Source organism: Nanorana parkeri, unplaced genomic scaffold (assembly GCF_000935625.1).
Source record: "Nanorana parkeri isolate BGI_ZX_2015 unplaced genomic scaffold, ASM93562v1 scaffold1096, whole genome shotgun sequence".
Lineage (NCBI taxonomy): Eukaryota > Metazoa > Chordata > Amphibia > Anura > Dicroglossidae > Nanorana > Nanorana parkeri.
Window position 1 is genome coordinate 387,417 of NW_017307364.1, and position 19,370 is coordinate 406,786.

The window sequence follows — 19,370 nt, forward strand, 5'->3', positions numbered from 1 at the left end:
CAGTGGCCAGTCCTAAATGCTGCAGAGAAATCCGCTCATATAGTGGCATCAGTATCTGTAAGGTTCTCCAGGGAACCAAATAAGCTATTTTGGCCTAGATTGTTCACATCTCCTGGCTTCTCCAAACTCTTCACCTTTTTGTGAATAACCCCCTTAGTGCTAAATGTCATTTGTATTATATGGTTATTGTCCCAGTGAGGTATAATTTTTTAGGCCCTTGAGAGTTGACTAAGTTGATAATGTCTTCATTATCAATGTGATCCTTTAGAATTTTAGCACCCCATCTGGCTAAAAAAAAATCAAACTTTGTTGGAGCGGTAATCATAGCATGCAGATATTTAGAACTCATGTTCAAAATAAAGGAGACATTTTGATTACCAGGCAATCAAGATGTTTCTGGATACCAAGCTGAGCCCTTCTTGTTTTATTGGAAAAACAACAGGGACAGAAAATTAAATGACAACAATATAGTTCCACTAGGAAGAATTATACATGATACAAAGATTAAACATCACACACACTACAGCATGCTAACAAAATATGCTTAATTAATGCTGAATGCCAGGCAAACAGCTAAAAACACACATTTAATACACAGATGAAAGCCATTTTACCTGCCAAAGCTTTGCATTTATGGCCATCCAGTTTTGAGACTATAGCTGGTCATACACTGAAACAATTTCTTTATTCAACCTGGCAGGCTAAGCAAAGAAAATATTACAGATTCCTCCATCAACGCTTATGAGCATTGATTAAGGAATCTCCCACTGTCTTCATTGTATTCTGATAGTGACCGCAAGCAGCTATCAGAATACTGGAACAGAGTCGGCAGCTCATTGGCTGCCCACTCTGTTTGTTCGGAGATTTTCTGACTGGCTTCTTTGATCAGCTGATTGAAGGATACCAGACAGAAGGGTGCCGACAGCATCACGCACTGTGCAAATTTTGGTCATTTCATTGAGAACCGGATTAAATTCTTACAGTGTATGGCCACTTTGACACTGCCCTGCAACACAGCACAGACCTGCCTGGCAGGGGCCCCTATTGCATGTAAGTATGTACAGTTTTACAATATTAATAACTATACATACCTACATACCACATTTCACTACACTAAAACACTTTATGACACAAAATAACATGCCAATCCTCCCCAAAACTCCACCCATCTCTCTTCTCCCATTTGTGGTACATGGATAAAAATAATTTGAAGCTTTAATAACTTTGCATACTTGCACACATTAAATACGTACTAAATAAATCCTTAACATTTCTAGCTGCCATCCTTATTACTGTAAAAAATCAATTTTGACAACTTCAGTCACTACACTACCATCCCACTCAATACTAGTAAAATTAAATAGAAAACTATATTTTCAGTAGGGAATTGAGTGATGTTTGGAGGTTTCTGTCTTATTCCAAGATTTTAATATTGTAATGGTTTTATTGACTTTTTCTATTGAACAAATACATTTATATTTTATTAAAATTATTGGATCTGTCATTCAGTGCCCTAAAAGCCCCACTGTGTTCTTCTATTTTTCTGTATTATGTTTAAAGGTTTGGCACCAAATACTCAGGATCTGTTCACACACTTAATTTGTTTTTTTACAAGAAACATTTCTAGCTGCCATCCTTATAAGTGTAAAACAAATCAATTCTGACAACAATTTAGCTATTAAAAAACAATTTCTTTAATATACAAGTTGTCATTTAAGAACATACTGGCAGTCAACACATATGAGATATGAAACAAGTTAAATAAACAAAACCATCATGGAAAGACCTGCTTTGTGGCTCACTGGGATTATTTCTGAGTGTTTAACAAAAGAGAGATTACCTGAGATGCTTAAAAGATCTGATCATCTGACAGGTGGGATTATGGACGAACCCATGGACTGACAAAAACGATCTTAGAAAGCACAAGCCCTTTTTTTGAGTGGGGCGTCAGAATTATAGCCGATGCCCACTGAGCTCAGAGTTTAGTCATATGGGCTTATTTAGTAATGCCCAAACAGGGCTGTTTGCAGGACATATGCAGTCGAACAAGCCGCAATGCCAAAAATTGCTTATGATTAATGGAAGATAGATTAAAACTGCACCCATTGACCTCCAGAATGATAACTAAATGATCTTAATTCACTGTAGTTTCTTCACACAATCATATGATACCTACATATTCAAGGACAGTTTAAGCAATTGATCATCTTGGTGTTCTTTACTGTTGGAGCAGTGAAAATGTGGAACTCTCTGCCCCAGAAAGTAGTGTTAGCTGAGAGTGTTGATAAAAAAAACAAAAACGTTTAGATATCTTCATCTGTCAGCATAATACAGAGGGCTATGGGAATTCTTAAAAGGGAGTCTATGGTCAAAAACTAAAAATAAATATTTATTTTTATATTACATAGTTACATAGTATTTGAGGTTGAATAAAGACACAGGTCCATCAAGTACAACCTTTGTGTGTATGTGTATGATTGTGCATTTGTATTTGTGTACACAAGTCCCTTTTCCATCCTTGTTTTTAAGTGTACCTGTACCCCTGTATGTTGCGGTCTCTGAGGAAGGTATCTAAATGCTTTTTGAATGATTCAATACTGTTAGCTGATACCACTTCTTACGGCAGTGAGTTCCAGACTTTAACCAATCTCACCAAAAAGAAAGATCCTACGCCCCTTGTGGTTAAATCTTTTCTCCACCAAATTTAGGGGGTGAGCTCTAGTCTTTATTATGGAGTTTACTGTAAACAGTTTATTGCTGATGTTGCATCACCGCTAAACATTTTGTACATCAAAATCATGTCCCCTCGTAATCGACTCACTTCCAGCATTAACAAGTTTAAGTTTAATAACCTTGTCTCATAGCTCTGGTCCTCCAGCCCCTTAATTAGTACAGTTGCCCTTCTCTGGACTCTCTCCAGCTCCCGGACATCCTTTCTGTGGATTGGTGACCAAAACTGGACCGCATACTCCAGAGGAGGCCGAACAAGTGATCTGTAAAGTGGCAAAATGTTTTATTTGTCTCTATAGTACATTCCCTTTTTAATACAAGATAGTACTCTGCTCGCTTTGTTTGCCACAGCCTGGCAAATTGCATTTTCACACATAATCCTTCAGATTGATAGCACATTGCTTTATCTACAGAAGTATAGGGTAAGTGTGTAAAAGCCCTCCCAACTCTGTCTAGCAAGGTGCAGGAGAAACTCAGCTTCCCTACTGCATTTACCATTAAAAAAGAGATATATAATATTTACATTTCTATTATATATTTATTATTATATTTTATTATATGACATTTTGCATGCCAGCGTGTCTTCAAGATGCCTGTTTATCACTCAGAAACAAAAAAAGACTAAAGGCTTTAAATCAGGGGTCTCAAACGCATTTCACTGGGGGGCCACTCAACAATTTTTTTTCTCCCATGGGGGCCACTTGCCAAATTTCATACGTCAAAATAAAATGTAACTATATCTGGTATGGTACTACGGACACCAATACACACCCAATAAGGCCATTCATACCTGTAAGTTTAGGTGCAATTAGGGATTCCTGCGTCAGGAACTTTCGTTCTCCTGCAGCAGGAATTTCTAATAATTACAAGTGATAGCTGTCACCCATTCAAGTTAATGATCAGGTGACAGCAGCTGCATGTAAACGCCTGCACACCGCATGTAATTGTATGTGATATGATTAAATGCGGTTAAAAACACTCTTCCCGGATGCACTCTTCCTGCAGAGTGATTGATTCCTAACCAAATGTAATTATATCACAGACCATTACATGCGGTGTGCAGGCGTTTACATGCAGCTGCTGTCATCTGGTCATTAACTTGAATGGGTGACAGTTGCCGCATGTAAACACCTGATTAGGCATTCCTGCTGCATGAAAATGCAAGTTCCTGATGCAGGAATCCCTAATTGCACCTAAAGTGTGAATGGAGCCTAATACGCCCCCCCACACACACACACATAAAAAAAGAACTACCCCTGCACATATAAAATAATACACTTCCCCCCATACACATAAAAAGATTCACACACCCCCCACATATGAAATAATGACCCCCCCTCCGCACACCCACATATAAAATAATACACTTCCCCCCATACACATAAAAAGATTCACACACCCCCCACATATGAAATAATGACCCCCCCTCCGCACACCCACATATAAAATAATATAAAATACAGAGTCCCCTCTCCTGCTTACCTTTTTGGTGGGAGGAGGCAAAATCCCAGGTGATCCAGGGCCAAAAGGATCTCAGTGCTGGAGCTGACAGGAGCAGCTCTGCCGTCTGCATCCGACAGAGATGCAGACCGTGTAGCTGCTCCCGAAAGTCAGGTACGCGATCTATGAATTTGTCACCTTGTCAGCTGACTGTGGGCCACATAGTACCAGCTAGCGGGCCGCAATTGGCCCGCGGGACAGTATTTTGAGACCGCTGCTTTATATGGACTTTAAAATACCAGTATGTGAAATGTAGCAGAGAAAAGCACCCGAGGAAAACAATTCTGAACAGAACAAACAGGCAACAGGCAGATGATATAAAGTTTTTATGATCTAATTAAACACAAATGAGAAAAGTGCATTACCACTCCCTATGCCGCCACACGTTCTTTCAGTCAATGCCAATTGTTCGGCGGCAAGAAATACTAATTGCTTGTAGAAAAAAATTAGGATGTGTAGAATTCTATGTTTAAACGGGGAACTGATTAATCAATTCAGGTAAATGATTTGCAAGAATTGATTTTCTCTGCCATCATAATAATGGGTTTAAATAGTATAAATGAATGAATGTCACCTAAAAATGTCCGTGAATGTTGTGGAACAAGATATTAGATGAACAACCTTAAGGCCTTGTTCACACCAAATGCAGACCAGATCCAGACCAGCAGTGTAGTGGGTGGTGCCGTGTTTTAGATGCGTTTTAGACGCGTTTTGGATGCGTGTAGGACCGGTTTTGGTAAAAAAAATATATATATATATTTTTTTTTAAGTTCAACATGGGCTTTCAGGCACTTGCATGCGTTTTTGATGCGTTTTTGATGCGTTTTTGCGTTTTTGATGCGTTCCAGACCAGATCCAGAGCAGGTAAAATAGGGCTTGCCGCATTTTTTTCATCCGGTCTGGATCTGGTCTGGATCCGCACGCTGCGATGTGAACTGGAGGTCAAAATACCATAGGAATACATTGGACGCAGTTTTGATCCGGTCTGCACCTGCTCTGGTCCGGATCTGCTCCGCGCTTGGTGTGAACAAGGCCTAAGGCAAATATATCCAGGACATAAGAGTACAAAAAATGCATTTCTCATTTGAAAAAAAAAAAAACCTAATTGTCGGAACAAAAATATAATTAATGTAAGAAATTCAGAACTGTCCTGTGACCTGTGCACACACCCTGTGTTTTCTGAATGAGTCTAACCAGCCCTCCCAGTTCTTATCTTGTGCTGCTGAACAAATGCCCTCTATGTTGTGGAGATGAGAAGCCAGGGAGGAGGCAAAAGACAACTGGACAGGACGGACACAGTTTCTTGCAATTGCAGTCCACAAAATCTTGTACAGTTTAAGGAACAGGAAATTAGGAGTTGAGTTTATTTTTGACAGGTCAAAGGGCATTTTTTAACTTGTAGGGCCATTGAAGGAGTAAAAAGGGGAAAATCTACTGCCTATGTTTTATTTTTCCCTGACATACACAATAAATGACCACAGTTAGTATACACATCTCCAATAAATGACACAGTCGCAGGCTGCTTGGTGCTTCCTTTTTGTTTAAGGAAAATACAAATATGTTTCAGGTTTTTTTTTCTCTTGCTAAAGTTCAGCCACTTATCTGTTAAAGTAAACGGTATGTGTATAATACATTTATATAAATGTTTTAAATGTATAAATATAAATAAATGTACACAAATTAAGGATGTGTGTTATTTTGTTATTGAACTATACGTGATGATTAGCTGATTCTTGTACCTAGAGAAGTACAATGTTTTTGGAAAAGGTCAATTTAAATAATCTGGAATAAAAATATTATAGTTTGTTTTGCAGATTATATAAAAAACAACACAAAGCAGACACAGGCGATCGTCTGATTTTTTCTATTATTATAGTACTCCCCTGACAATGCCTTCATCTGTTTTCCCATCCAGAAGGACAGCATCATCTATGTTCAGGCATCACATAGGGTCAGCATAGACTTCCTGGAGGCTTACTCAGAGATTACATACTTTTGCAAATCCTGGTGCCTGTGCAGATATCAGCTCCTGCGGCATCCTATCACCTAGTGACTTACTACAAAGTAATAGTGTTGCAGTCTAATCACTGGAGGAGAGGAGACTGAGGAAATGCTTCTTCCTGCCTGCAGAAAACTGATGACTTCATCTAAGCCTAGGCAATGTCACTAGGCTTAAGCTCAAGGCAAGGATAATCCTAACTGACATATCGGTCTGGATGTCACAACACTTCTTGAAACTCAATCTTTAAAAAAATGATATTTTCTCCCAACACGACTATCCCTCCCTCCCCTCATGCCAAGGTGCTAGGTGTCATCCAGTCACTATCCAAATCCTGCTTCCTTCACCTTTATAACATCTCCAAAATATGCCCCTTCCTCACCAATAAAACCGGAAAACTACTTATTCACTCACTTGTTATCTCTCGTCTTGACTATTGCAACTCCCTCCTCATTGGTTTACCTCTACACAGGCTATTCCCCCTACAGTCTATCAAGAATTATGCTGCCTGACTCACCCATCTAACCAACCACTCAGTATCTGCAACCCCCCTCTGTTGACCCCTACACTGGCTTCCAATAGCCCAAAGGATACAATTAAAAATATTAACAATCGCTTACAAAGCCATCCACAACTCTGCCCGAGGGTACATCTTCAACTTTGTCTCAAAGTATCACCCCGACCGTCTCCTCTGCTCTTCCAATGACCTACTGCTTTTCAGCTACCTCGCCAACTCCTCCCATGTTCGCCTCTCTCTCCAATCCTCTGGAACTCCTTACCCCAATATATCCATCCATCTCCTACTCTGACTGCCTTTAGACAATCCCTAAATACCCATTTTTTCAGGGAATCCTATCCCACCTCAAACTAATCACTGAACTATCACTTTCTCAAACAATTCGTCCCCACACAGCAACCTCCTCATGTATCACTTGCCCCTCCAGATTTAGATTGTAAGCTCTCATGGGCAGGGCCCTCCTTACCATTTTGTCTTGAATTGTAGTGTCTTCCTTATATTGTAAAGCACTGCAGAAACTGTTGGCACTATATAAATCCTGAATAATAATAATAATACTAATCATACTAATACTAATCCTAAAATAGGTTGTGCGCATATTAACCTTAATTATCTAATCATGTGCAGATAAAATACATAAACAGGCATTTACTTTTATAATCATGAAGCTATTTACCACTTGAAGAGCGAGGCATTTACACCCGCTTCCTGGCCAGGTCGCTTTTCAGTATTCAGCGTTGCAGTACTTTGACTGGCATTTATTCCGTCATGCAATGCTGTACTGAAATTAATTTTATACAATTTTTTTGAGGATAGATCTTTTGGTAGTATTTAATCACCAATGCGCACCCGTCACATGTTTGCAAGTGTGTATGTATGGGTAGGGACTTTTAAACATTTTTTGTTTTTTTTAAATTCTTTTTTATGTGTGGCATAAATTTTTTTTTCCAACTTAATTTCTTTTACTTTTTTTTCACTTAATGTTATTGTTATCACAAGGGGGGTTAGAATCCCCCTATGTGATAGCAAAGAGGATGTGACAGGTCCTCTTTATGGAGACATCAGGGGTCTTAAAGACCCCTAATGTCACATAGGGACCCCCAAAGAAGCTGATGAAGCAGAGCTCTGCTTCATCAGCTTCTCTCCAGCTTCTTAAACTGCAGAGTGACAGCAGAATGCGGAAGTGATGTAATATACAACTCTACCACAGGCAGACACTGTAGAGGGGACCGGAGGGAAATCCTGTACTGATCTCCCTCTGATCCCCTGTCACAGAGCCACCATGCTGGTCCTGGGCTCGCACCAGGCACAGCAGAGCTCGGGACTGAGGGGGGCGCACAGACTCTATAGCCGGCAGATCGCTTGTAGGTAAACAGGCATCACTGCCTGCTTTTAAATGTTGGCAGTTTCCTGCTCACGGAGCTAACAGGCCGTCATTAGAAGGCCACTTACATCCAAGAAGAAGCAGTTAAAGTGAATATTTACACAATCAATTGTATGAAAATTCTCAACTCCTCTAGTGAATCAGCCCCAACTCCCTCACTTCCCTTTATATATCACTTAGGATTACATAATTTTCGTTAATTGTGATATCTGAAAGCTGTTATACGTTCTTAAGAACATTTTTCACTTTTTGTTATACAACATTTAAAGTGATTATTTACAGCAGTGGCTCTCAACCTGTGTAACCTCAGGACCCACATTTGTCCTCGGTCATTAAGTCACGACCCAATTTGCACTGCAATGGAATACACATCATTGCGGTACCGCACATTCCGTGCAGGCGATTGAACTGTGGGTGGGAGGTGCGTTTGGGGTGCCATTCAAATGAATGGCAATGCAACACACCTCCCACACCAGAACACACAGAAGGTGTTAGTGCATGGTACATGGCATTAATCACATGGGACTGTGTGATTAATGCACTGTACTAGTGTGAACGGGCCCTCAAAAACAGACAGACACACAACCACAGACACAATCTCACAAACACATATACACTCCAAAAAGAAAAAAATCCACCCTGTCTCCCTATCTTACGAGAACTGGAATAGATCCTTAACCTGTGGTCCAGCGTGGGCTGCTGTGCTGTAACGGAGCACCATCCGTACATGCATTGCTGGTACAACTCTATGCCTGTAGAGATGCCGGAAACCAGAATGTGATGTCACTCCGGTCCAGGCGCCTTTACAGGGCACGCGAGGGAACTGTAAGCAATGCATGTATGGATGGAGCTCCCTAGCGGCCATACCCCCAGCCCATCCCACCTTAAGTCAACACTTGACACCGGGCAGCATATTTTGAATGGCTGCTTGGTGTGAGAACTGACAGTGCTGTGCTAGGGGGAGGCTGAGGAGTCACTTACCTAGAAAAGTGGAAGGCACACGGTGACCCACTGAACACGGGGCAGTGACCCACTTTTGGGTGACGACCCACCAGTTAAGAACCAAGGCTTTAAAAGAAGGAAATATGGAAGCTGACACTGATAACTTGTTTTTACATTTTCAGGTCCTAGGGCTGTCATAGTGACCATTGCTTCTTTACTATCTCATGAGTTAATAGACTCCATCAAGCATCAAAGCTGCTAAAATTGTCTCACCCTGCACAGAGTTATTTTACATAAAGGCAACACAAAAAGTTTATAGTTGTTTATTAAAAAAAGTTTTACAAAGAAAATGTAATCTTTTCACAACATTTTTGATGGTTCCTTTAACACAAGCACAATACTAACATACACACTAATCTCTGATCCTGCTGTTCTCAACACGCCACCCAGAACACTCAATCATGTGTGCCTGCAGTCACTCCTCATTCTACCAATTAGTTGAATTTCATATTTATATTATGTGTCATAACTCCTTCACTATAGCTATTTTAGCTAATTGTCCGAGGAGAAAATTAAAATATTAAGCGGAATGCATCTATTTGTCACTACTGAACAATGTCATGTATGGGTTGTCCCAAGTCCAGGTTACTTAAAACCCCAGCACCGTATAATGAATATACAGTTATTTTGTGGCTGCTCTCTTGGATGTTTACTGGCACTGACGGATTTGTAGCGTGCACACTATGGGGACTTCAAAGTCTGTGTTATTGACTTGGGTTCTACTATTCTTGGCCATGTTTCCCAGTACAGGTAAGTTATCTTCATATGTTATGTTGAAGGTTCTAATTTTTTTCCTAGTTATTTTATTTTTAGTTATTTTGATAGTAACTTTTTTTTTTTTTAAATTGGCGTCAATTCCATTGCCAAAAGAAACTTTAAAAAAAATATTTACACATATGTTTCCTAGTAAAATGCCTTTTTGGTTTATATTGGGTAAAACAGAAACTTGTGGAAAACACAATATGATTTCATTAACAAAATTTTATAATGTAACACTATTTTGGTGCATGTCTGCATGACTTTAAAATGGCAGTGGTTAGTTTGTGTTCCAGAACTAGGCCACGATCATAATTTTTTTTTTAAATGACATTTAAGATTGTTTTTTATGCACATTTGGGACACGTTATCCATGTAAACTGAATGTAGTATAAAAACCAAAAATATTTTTTTTTACATTTAATTTACATATTTGCACATAGAAGCAGTCATATCATATGTGACACAATTTTTCAACTTTGGTGGCTTAGAGATTGCCTTTTGGAACTGTTTTCAGCCCCTACACTATTTGATTGCCTTACATTTCCACTAAAGCTTCTAAGGCATGGTTCACACCATGTCCAGATCATGCCCAGACCAGAAAAGTTTTTGTCCGCACCTAAAATGCATCCCAATGTATTCCTATGGCATTTCTGGGCTCTGTTCACACCAGTGCAGCCCGTTCCGGTGAGGCCAAAAAATGCTGCATTCACTATTTTTTTTTATGGCCTGAATGGCTCTGTAAAGCATGTAAACGCATCAACAATGCATGCACTGGACTGCACCTGAAAGCCCATTTTAAACTAAATAAAATCCCCAAAACTTCCCTGTAAGGCACTGCAAAGCATTAAAAACGTGTAAAAAGTGTGTAGAAAACGCATCTAAATGCAATGCACCACATTACAGATCTGGTCAGGAAAATGTGTGAACCTGGCCTTAAGCTACTTTTGAAAGATTTTTAGAAATCAATAAATGTTACGTTTAACAGGTAAGAACTTTAATGTGTATGCCACCCAGTTAATATTTTGTCATTAAATAGTTAGATTTCCCTGAAATCATCAAACTACAATATTAATAATTGTTTTAATTATTTGACAGATTACCTCCAATTATTGGTGCCATTGTTTCAATGAAATTTGTGATTAATAATATATTTAATCTAATTTATAACTGTCTTTTTGAAAATAATGACAAAAATGACACTCACTAGGTAATGCTTCATCCATATTTTTAGAATTATGTTTTATTTTAATACAGCAGGACAATCTGCTATCTATGAATTATTGGTAACATAAGTGCATTGTGATACCAATTGAGTTTATGGCCATGCATAACCTGCCTCTAGGAATGCTGTCATTTCCTGAAGTGTCTGAGAGCATTTAATGTCTGGTCTATATCTTGTTAAGTTTTAGCCACACCACTTGACACCATTCTAACATTGCCCTTGGTAGTGTTAACATAAGCCAAAATGTGCGTTGAGATACCTAATATAGTTAATGGTAATGTATTACCAACCCTTAGGTACACATGGCAATCACACCAATTTTTTCCCCAACAGTTTCTAATCTGTGTGATTTGTGCACTTAACTCAATATAATCATCAACTTGTTACAATGAATCAGGCAATTGAAGGTTGAATCACAAAATTACACCCGGTTCTACCTGTTCAGATTAATTTTTTAGTTAATTAAAATCTAAAAGATAAATTCAATGATGCAAAAGGCAGAGTTTATAAAAAGGCAGGTTCACTAAGTTTGGCTGAATACATATGTGGGGTGGTCTATGATAATTCTCTTGACTAATGGGTGAATCATTTCAGAGAGACGCAATAGAGGTGGATTTATAAAGAATACAAATGTTATTTCTGGAGCAGTTTGAATAGGATGTTTCTGTCGTTTTTAATCATATTCATTGAGTATATACAATTATATTTCAAAAATGTTATATTAAAATAAGATTAAAAAATATTATTAATTATGGAAACAATTAAACATTGCCAGATTGAACTGTGACCATAAGAAGATCTTATCCTGTCAGGATGATTTTTTATTTTGTTTAATTATAGTTCACATACAAACACATTTTAAATCATGGTGCAATACAGAAACATTAAAGGGAATATAGTTCCTGCCATATATCTTCTTTATTGTTGACTGCAAGTTTGTTTTTTTTCAATTCTTTATTTCTTCTCTATATTGTAGAGAGTGTATAATTTAAGATTAATTCAGAATAGACAAAGAATTGAATATGCCAGAGTAGGCACACACCCACTTGCTATTTTAGTTGAAGTTTGAAGGGGTCAGAAGTCATCTAATGTTGGATTTTCAATGCACTCTCAACTTATCTCTCAGGAGGACATAGCAACAACAGACAGACTCAAATAACAGCATTGCAAATGTAAACATTTCCGTTAAAGTGAATGTAAAACTAACTCTTTTCTTTAAGTTTTGCATTGAGTGAGGAGGAGTTATAACATCTGCCCGGTTTTTAAAGTTGTCTGTTCCACTACTGGGGAGATTGTTATGGGCTTTACATACACTTTAAGCACAGAGATAGAGCATCTGACATTGTTATTTGATCTTAGGAGCTAGAAGACAAGGAGGGGTGAGTTACTAGAGGACCAAAGCAAAGAGTTGTCCCACTGCAAGGTCACGGGTATTCCTACACTTTTTGCCACCTTAGGTTGAGAGTGCATGTTCCTGGGAGGAGGGGATGTTGGCAGTGCATGTTACTGGTACCTCTGTCCAGTGTCCCGCCCAGATCACTGACGTCATTGGCTGAGCTTCCTCTCATTAACACACAATGCTTCTTATTCTTTAACCCCTTGTTAGGAACCCTTTGATAGTGTTTATAAGAGAACTATGGGGTAAGTGTTTTTCCCCATTGTTCTCTTTGGGGACACGGGAGGACATATACTAGCATCCTCCCGTGATCCAAAGCTCAGTATATTGCGGGCTATTGCTATAAACGCCGCAGCCGGGACGGATCCCGACATTACTGTCTAGATCCACCCAGCTGCATGAGTCACCGCTGGCTCTGCCTATCTAGAGGCAGAGCCAGCTGTGACCGCCCACCTCTCCTGTCCATTGCTCCACTCAGCACTGGAGGATCAGAGAGGGGAGGGGGGAATCCCTGTGGGCAGCGGACTGCAGGGAGACGATCGAGAAGTGAGCAGATTGTGCATGTTTCTGCTCACTTCCCGATCGATAGAGCCAACCTGTTTCTTTATCACACGTCGGCTCTAACTATGAGGATGAGTGGAAATCACTCACCTCATAGATCTCCTTTAAATCTAATTTACAACTGATAGAAAGATCTGCCAGCACAGTACAGTCAGGGTTAATCAGTATAATATAACTTCTCACAGCCCTCTCCTTAACATTACACAGGGGGAAACTAGGACATAAAACAGACATAAAATAGGTGTTATCCCAATTTGGCTGCAAGAGTGGAAATCCACTTTAAATATTCTTCTGACCCAGACCTACTATATATTATTAAAACAAAAGACCAAAAACATTATACCTTATAACACATTATAGAAAACCTATAGTGATAACTGTGTCATGCATGTATTATTATTTATCAACCTCGTTGTTAGGTCTTGGTGAACTTGTCCAGGAAGAGAACAGCAGGTTCTGGTTGCAAATAATATATATTGCAAATGCACTTTTTGTGATTAAAGAGTGATTTTCTCTTTTTTGGAAATTGTTCACATAACATACTAAGCGCACTTTTTATTTATATTTTGCAGGTGCCCAAGCCACAGGTATGTAACATTTTGAAAAAAATATTTATATATATAAAAATATATGCAATATATTTACATGTTCCAAATTGATTTTGACATTCTGTTATTTTTTTCTTTCTTTCAAAAAGAAAATACTTGTTATTATATCATGTTATATTTAAAGCAGAACTTTGGACAAAAAAGTTCTTAACCCTCGCAGTGGGGCTACCTCTGCACTGCAAGGGTTGAGTGCTCTTTTTGGTCCAGGTGCTAAAAAAAAAGAGTTATATTTACCGAACTGCGGAGCCAGCTGGCTGCTACTCTGGCCCCTGAAGCCTGTCTCCTCCTCCACTGCAGCGATGATGTGTCCCTCGGCGTCCTCACGTCCTATACATTGAGTATAGAATGTGATGATTTACGGACCTTGGACCGCTGCAGCGGAGCGGGAAAAAGGCTCCAGGGATCGGTCTAAGAGCCAGCTGGCTCCGGGGTTTGGGTGAGTATAATTTCTTTAGCACTTATACAAATTGAGCAGTTAACCCTTGCAGAGCAGGTGCAGCCCCACTGTAAGCGTAAAGAACATTTATGCCTAGAGTTCTGCATTAATTCAATTATTAGAGCCCATGGCCTTAGGAAAATGGCAGACAACTATAAATGTTATTATAAAAAGGTGATTTTTTATTTCCCATAGCAACCGGTCTGCTTGTGCCTTGTTTCCAGTGTGGAAGGGGGAGTAAAATGTAGCTGCTGTGAGAATTATAATAGTTTTTTTTTTTAAATGGTGCTGAGCCCTAAGGGAATCTTAGCTCAGTAATCTTCACAGATCTCACACTATTTAAAGATGATGTTTAAATGACAATGTAGTTCAGGCACGGCAGTTAATAGTAACCTTTCAATAAGTTGTGTGCTGAATTATAGCTGTGCAAAGTCAATTAATGGCTGTGTCCTAGTTCTGTATCGGTAGCTCCAAGAGTGGTTGTGCTACTTTAAAATACTCTCAACTCATTATTAGCAAAATGTATAGCAGGTTACTAAACTCTCCAGAAAATTATTTTTATAACCCTTCTCCAGATAAAACAGTCTTTCATTTTGGATGGAACAGGTCATGGTCACTACTGCTGTTAGACTTGTCATATTATAAATGTTATTTAAGGGATTTAATCCAGGAAGAATTTTAGGCATGTTCACTTGCAGGAAGAACTGCAATATATATTCAAATATTTTCACATAAGATTTCTTGTGAATCTGGCCACTCAGTGTATATGTGTGTGTATGTGAAACTTTTAAAATGTATCAGTAGAGCCCTGCTCGGGGTGTATTGTCAAAATATTATATCCATGAGATAATCATTCCAAAATATATAACTCTGTTGAAATACATCCAGCAACTTTAAACATTTGGAGCTTTGCTTAAGATCGATTTCTGTGAACTCCCAGGCTTTGTATAGGTCCTGAGTGCTCTTTTGTTTGGTTTTTGAGTGTAGTTTATTGTTAATTGAACTGTTTTAGACAATTGGTGTGACATAATCTGAGCAAAGGCTCATAAGCGGATACAGTGTAATACGAAAAATATTTTTCAACAATGAAATCAATCGAAAAGCTTCAAACCATTAAATATCTTATTATTGAATAATTAATGGTGAGAATGCCACACAGTGACAAAATTTAAAAATCGACTTCCGGTTCCTGGATCGCGTCGAGGATCTAGAAAACAGATCCCGTCGCAACTTAGTACATGCCCGACTGTTAAAGTTCTAGGCTCTGGCCTAGAGGAGCGCCCCAACGTGTTCTGCTACGCTTTTCAGGAAAAAAGCGAAGTCACGTACGGTATCTTCCTGGTATATGTTTTGGTTTTTTGTTTTCCTTTCTCGAGTTCTTTTTTCTCATATTACTTGGCTCTGAACCCTGTGTATTTTTCTTAACATATAGCAGTAAAATATAACAAAAATAGAGAAAAATTGGGTGGTGCCTGTTTTAATCTAACAAATTGCTAGTCACGCCCCATTTTTGATCTATTCTCTTAAAATAAACCCCAAAACAACAAAATATGGAAACAAATACTCAAACAAATGGAAACAAATATGGTTTCTGCATTTGTTATAATTTTTCTTGTTTTGTTTTCACTTTTTCTTGGGTGTATTTTGTTGTTGTTTGATTTTTTTTAGACAGTAAGAAAAAAGGGCCAAGATATGACTATTTGCTGTATGACTTGGTGCACATATATCTGTAAAAAATAAGTCAAGGACACTGGACTTGCTGTATTTTTCTTGAAGACGTTTCACTGGTTATCTAACCAGCTTTCTCAATTCAGAATTCTGAATTGAGAAAGCTGGTTGGATGACCAGTGAAACGTCTTCAAGTTGCCTCGACTTATTTTTTACAGATATAAACCTGGATGAATGAGAACCTTCACAGACATGGTGCACATACTTGTGGTATTGTTTCTTTAAAATGTAAAAGTTGCTTTGTGGACAGTTTTTGTCCTAGATTGTCTAACAAAAACCTCAAACAAGAAACAAATACACAAAAAGATGCACAAAAAGGAAACATACCATGTGGCCATTTAAGGTAAATGAGGTCAGCACAAGCTTTCAGTCCCTTTGTTCATGGTCAGCTATGAGCTGGGCAGGGATGCCCAGCTCATAGCTAATTGGTGGGCGGCCCATTGGAGGTCCATGCAGCTTCTGTGTTTGAACTAGCTCAAGTTAGGACCGGGTTCAGTCCATATCTAAGCTCCCAGAGGTATACAGATTGTACTGGTAGTATACAAAATGAATGCTAAATGGGGGGCAGTGTGCTTTGCAGGGCTGACTGGATGCATTTTGTGGTAAGTGTTTTTTTTTCCATGTATTTATAGACACATCTCTAACAACTACTGAAGCCTCATCTACTACTACAGCTCCTGTAACCACCACAGCACTGACTACTACTGCTGTAGCTTCAACAACTACAGAAGCCTCAACTACTACTACACCTCCTGAAACCACCACAGCACTGACTACTACTGCTGTTCCTACTACTACTGTAGCTTCAACAACTACTGAAGCCTCAACTACTACTACACCTCCTGAAACCACCACAGCACTGACTACTACTGCTGTTCCTACTACTACTGTAGCTTCAACAACTACTGAAGCCTCAACTACTACTACTACACCTCCTGAAACCACCACAGCACTGACTACTACTGCTGTTGCTACTACTACTGTAGCTTCAACAACTACTGAAGCCTCAACTACTACTACAGTGGTATTGTTTCTTTAAAATGTAAAAGTTGCTTTGTGGACAGTTTTTGTCCTAGATTGTCTAACAAAAACCTCAAACAAGAAACAAATACACAAAAAGATGCACAAAAAGGAAACATACCATGTGGCCATTTAAGGTAAATGAGGTCAGCACAAGCTTTCAGTCCCTTTGTTCATGGTCAGCTATGAGCTGGGCAGGGATGCCCAGCTCATAGCTAATTGGTGGGCGGCCCATTGGAGGTCCATGCAGCTTCTGTGTTTGAACTAGCTCAAGTTAGGACCGGGTTCAGTCCATATCTAAGCTCCCAGAGGTATACAGATTGTACTGGTAGTATACAAAATGAATGCTAAATGGGGGGCAGTGTGCTTTGCAGGGCTGACTGGATGCATTTTGTGGTAAGTGTTTTTTTTTCCATGTATTTATAGACACATCTCTAACAACTACTGAAGCCTCATCTACTACTACAGCTCCTGTAACCACCACAGCACTGACTACTACTGCTGTAGCTTCAACAACTACAGAAGCCTCAACTACTACTACTCCTCCTGAAACCACCACAGCATTGACTACTACTGCTGTTCCTACTACTACTGTAGCTTCAACAACTACTGAAGCCTCAACTACTACTACTACACCTCCTGAAACCACCACAACACAGACTACTACTGCTGTTCCTACTACTACTGTAACTTCAACAACTACTGAAGCCTCAACTACTACTACACCTCCTGAAACTACCACAGCACTGACTACTACTGCTGTTCCTACTACTACAGTAGCTTCAACAACTACTGAAGCCTCAACTACTACTACACCTCCTGAAACCACCACAGCACTGACTACTACTGCTGTTCCTACTACTACTGTAACTCCAACAACTACTGAAGCCTCAACTACTACTACACCTCCTGAAACCACCACAGCACTGACTACTACGGCTGTTCCTACTACTACTGTAGCTTCAACAACTACTGAAGCCTCAACTACTACTACTACTACACCTCCTGAAACCACAACAGCACTGACTAGTACTGCTGTTCCTACTACTACTGTAGCTTCAACAACTACTGAAGCCTCAACTACTACTACACCTCCTGTAACTACCACAACAACAACTACAACTGCTGTTCCTACTACTACTGTAGCTTCAACAACTACTGAAGCCTCAACTACTACTACTACACCTCCTGAAACCACCACAGCACTGACTAGTACTGCTGTTCCTACTACTACTGTAGCTTCAACAACTACTGAAGCCTCAACTACTACTACACCTCCTGTAACCACCACAACAACAACTACTACTGCTGTTCCTACTACCACTATATTGCCAACTACGACTGCACCTATTACTACTACAATACCACCAACTACCACGCAGCAAACTACTACTGAGACTACTACAGCTTCTGTTACCACTACGACACCAACTACTACTGTTGTATCTACAACTACAAGTTCACCATCTACCACTATAACTTTTACTACAACTCCTTTGGCTTCAACTACTTCTTCAGCGTCCACTACCACTTCAACACCAACAACCATTGCAGGTACAACGTCTGTTGCTTCAACTACTTCTGCACCAGCTACAACTACATCAACTCTAGTTAGTTCTACAACTTCAACAACTACTTCATCAACTACTTCTGCAGTTCCAACTACTACTACAGGTCCCACTACCACTACAGTAACACCTACTACTGTTGTCCCTACTACAACTGCAGGTACAACTGCTGTTGCTTCAACTACTTCTGCACCAGCTACAACTACATCAACTCCAATTAGTACTACAACTGCAGCAGCCACTACATCAACCATTTCTGCTGTTGTAACTACTACTACAGGTCCCACTACCACTACAGTAACACCTACTACTGTTGTCCCTACTACCACTGCAATGCTAACCACCACTGAAGCCCCCACTACTACAACTTCACCATCTACCACTATAACGTTTACTACAACTCCTTTGGCTTCAACTACTTCTTCAGCTTCCACTACCACTTCAACACCAACTACCACTGCAGGTACAATTTCTGCTGCTTCAACTACTTCTGCAGCAACAACATCAACTCCAGTTAGTACTACAACTTCAACAACCACTACATCAACTACTTCTGCAGTTCCAACTACTACTACAGGTACCACTACAGTAACACCTACTACTGTTGTCCGTACTACAACTGCAGGTACAACTTCTGCTGCTTCAACTACTTCTGCACCAGCTACAACTACATCAACTCCAATTAGTACTACAACTGCAGCAACCACTACATCAACCATTTCTGCTGTTCTAACTACTACTACAGGTCCCACTACCACTAACGTAACACCTACTACTGTTGTCCCTACTACAACTGCAATGACAACCACCACTGAAGCCCCCACTACTACAACTTCACCATCTTCTACTGTAACTTTTACTAGAACTCCGTTGGCTTCAACTACTTCTTCAGCTTCCACTACCACTTCAACACCAACTACCACTGCAGGTACAATTTCTG

General features: G+C 39.5%; 1 protein-coding gene across 1 annotated transcript in view; it reads left to right on the forward strand.

Annotated features, from left to right (window-relative positions):
* Nucleotides 1-19,370, forward strand: part of LOC108796345 (mucin-2-like) — a 55,905-nt gene that overhangs the window by 29,289 nt on the left and 7,246 nt on the right. The window contains exons 2-6 of the mRNA XM_018567807.1: nt 16,475-16,717; nt 16,778-16,810; nt 17,409-17,438; nt 17,589-17,609; nt 17,664-19,007. Coding sequence (XP_018423309.1) covers nt 16,475-16,717; nt 16,778-16,810; nt 17,409-17,438; nt 17,589-17,609; nt 17,664-19,007 — 1,671 coding nt within the window. The remainder of the gene's footprint in view (nt 1-16,474; nt 16,718-16,777; nt 16,811-17,408; nt 17,439-17,588; nt 17,610-17,663; nt 19,008-19,370) is intronic.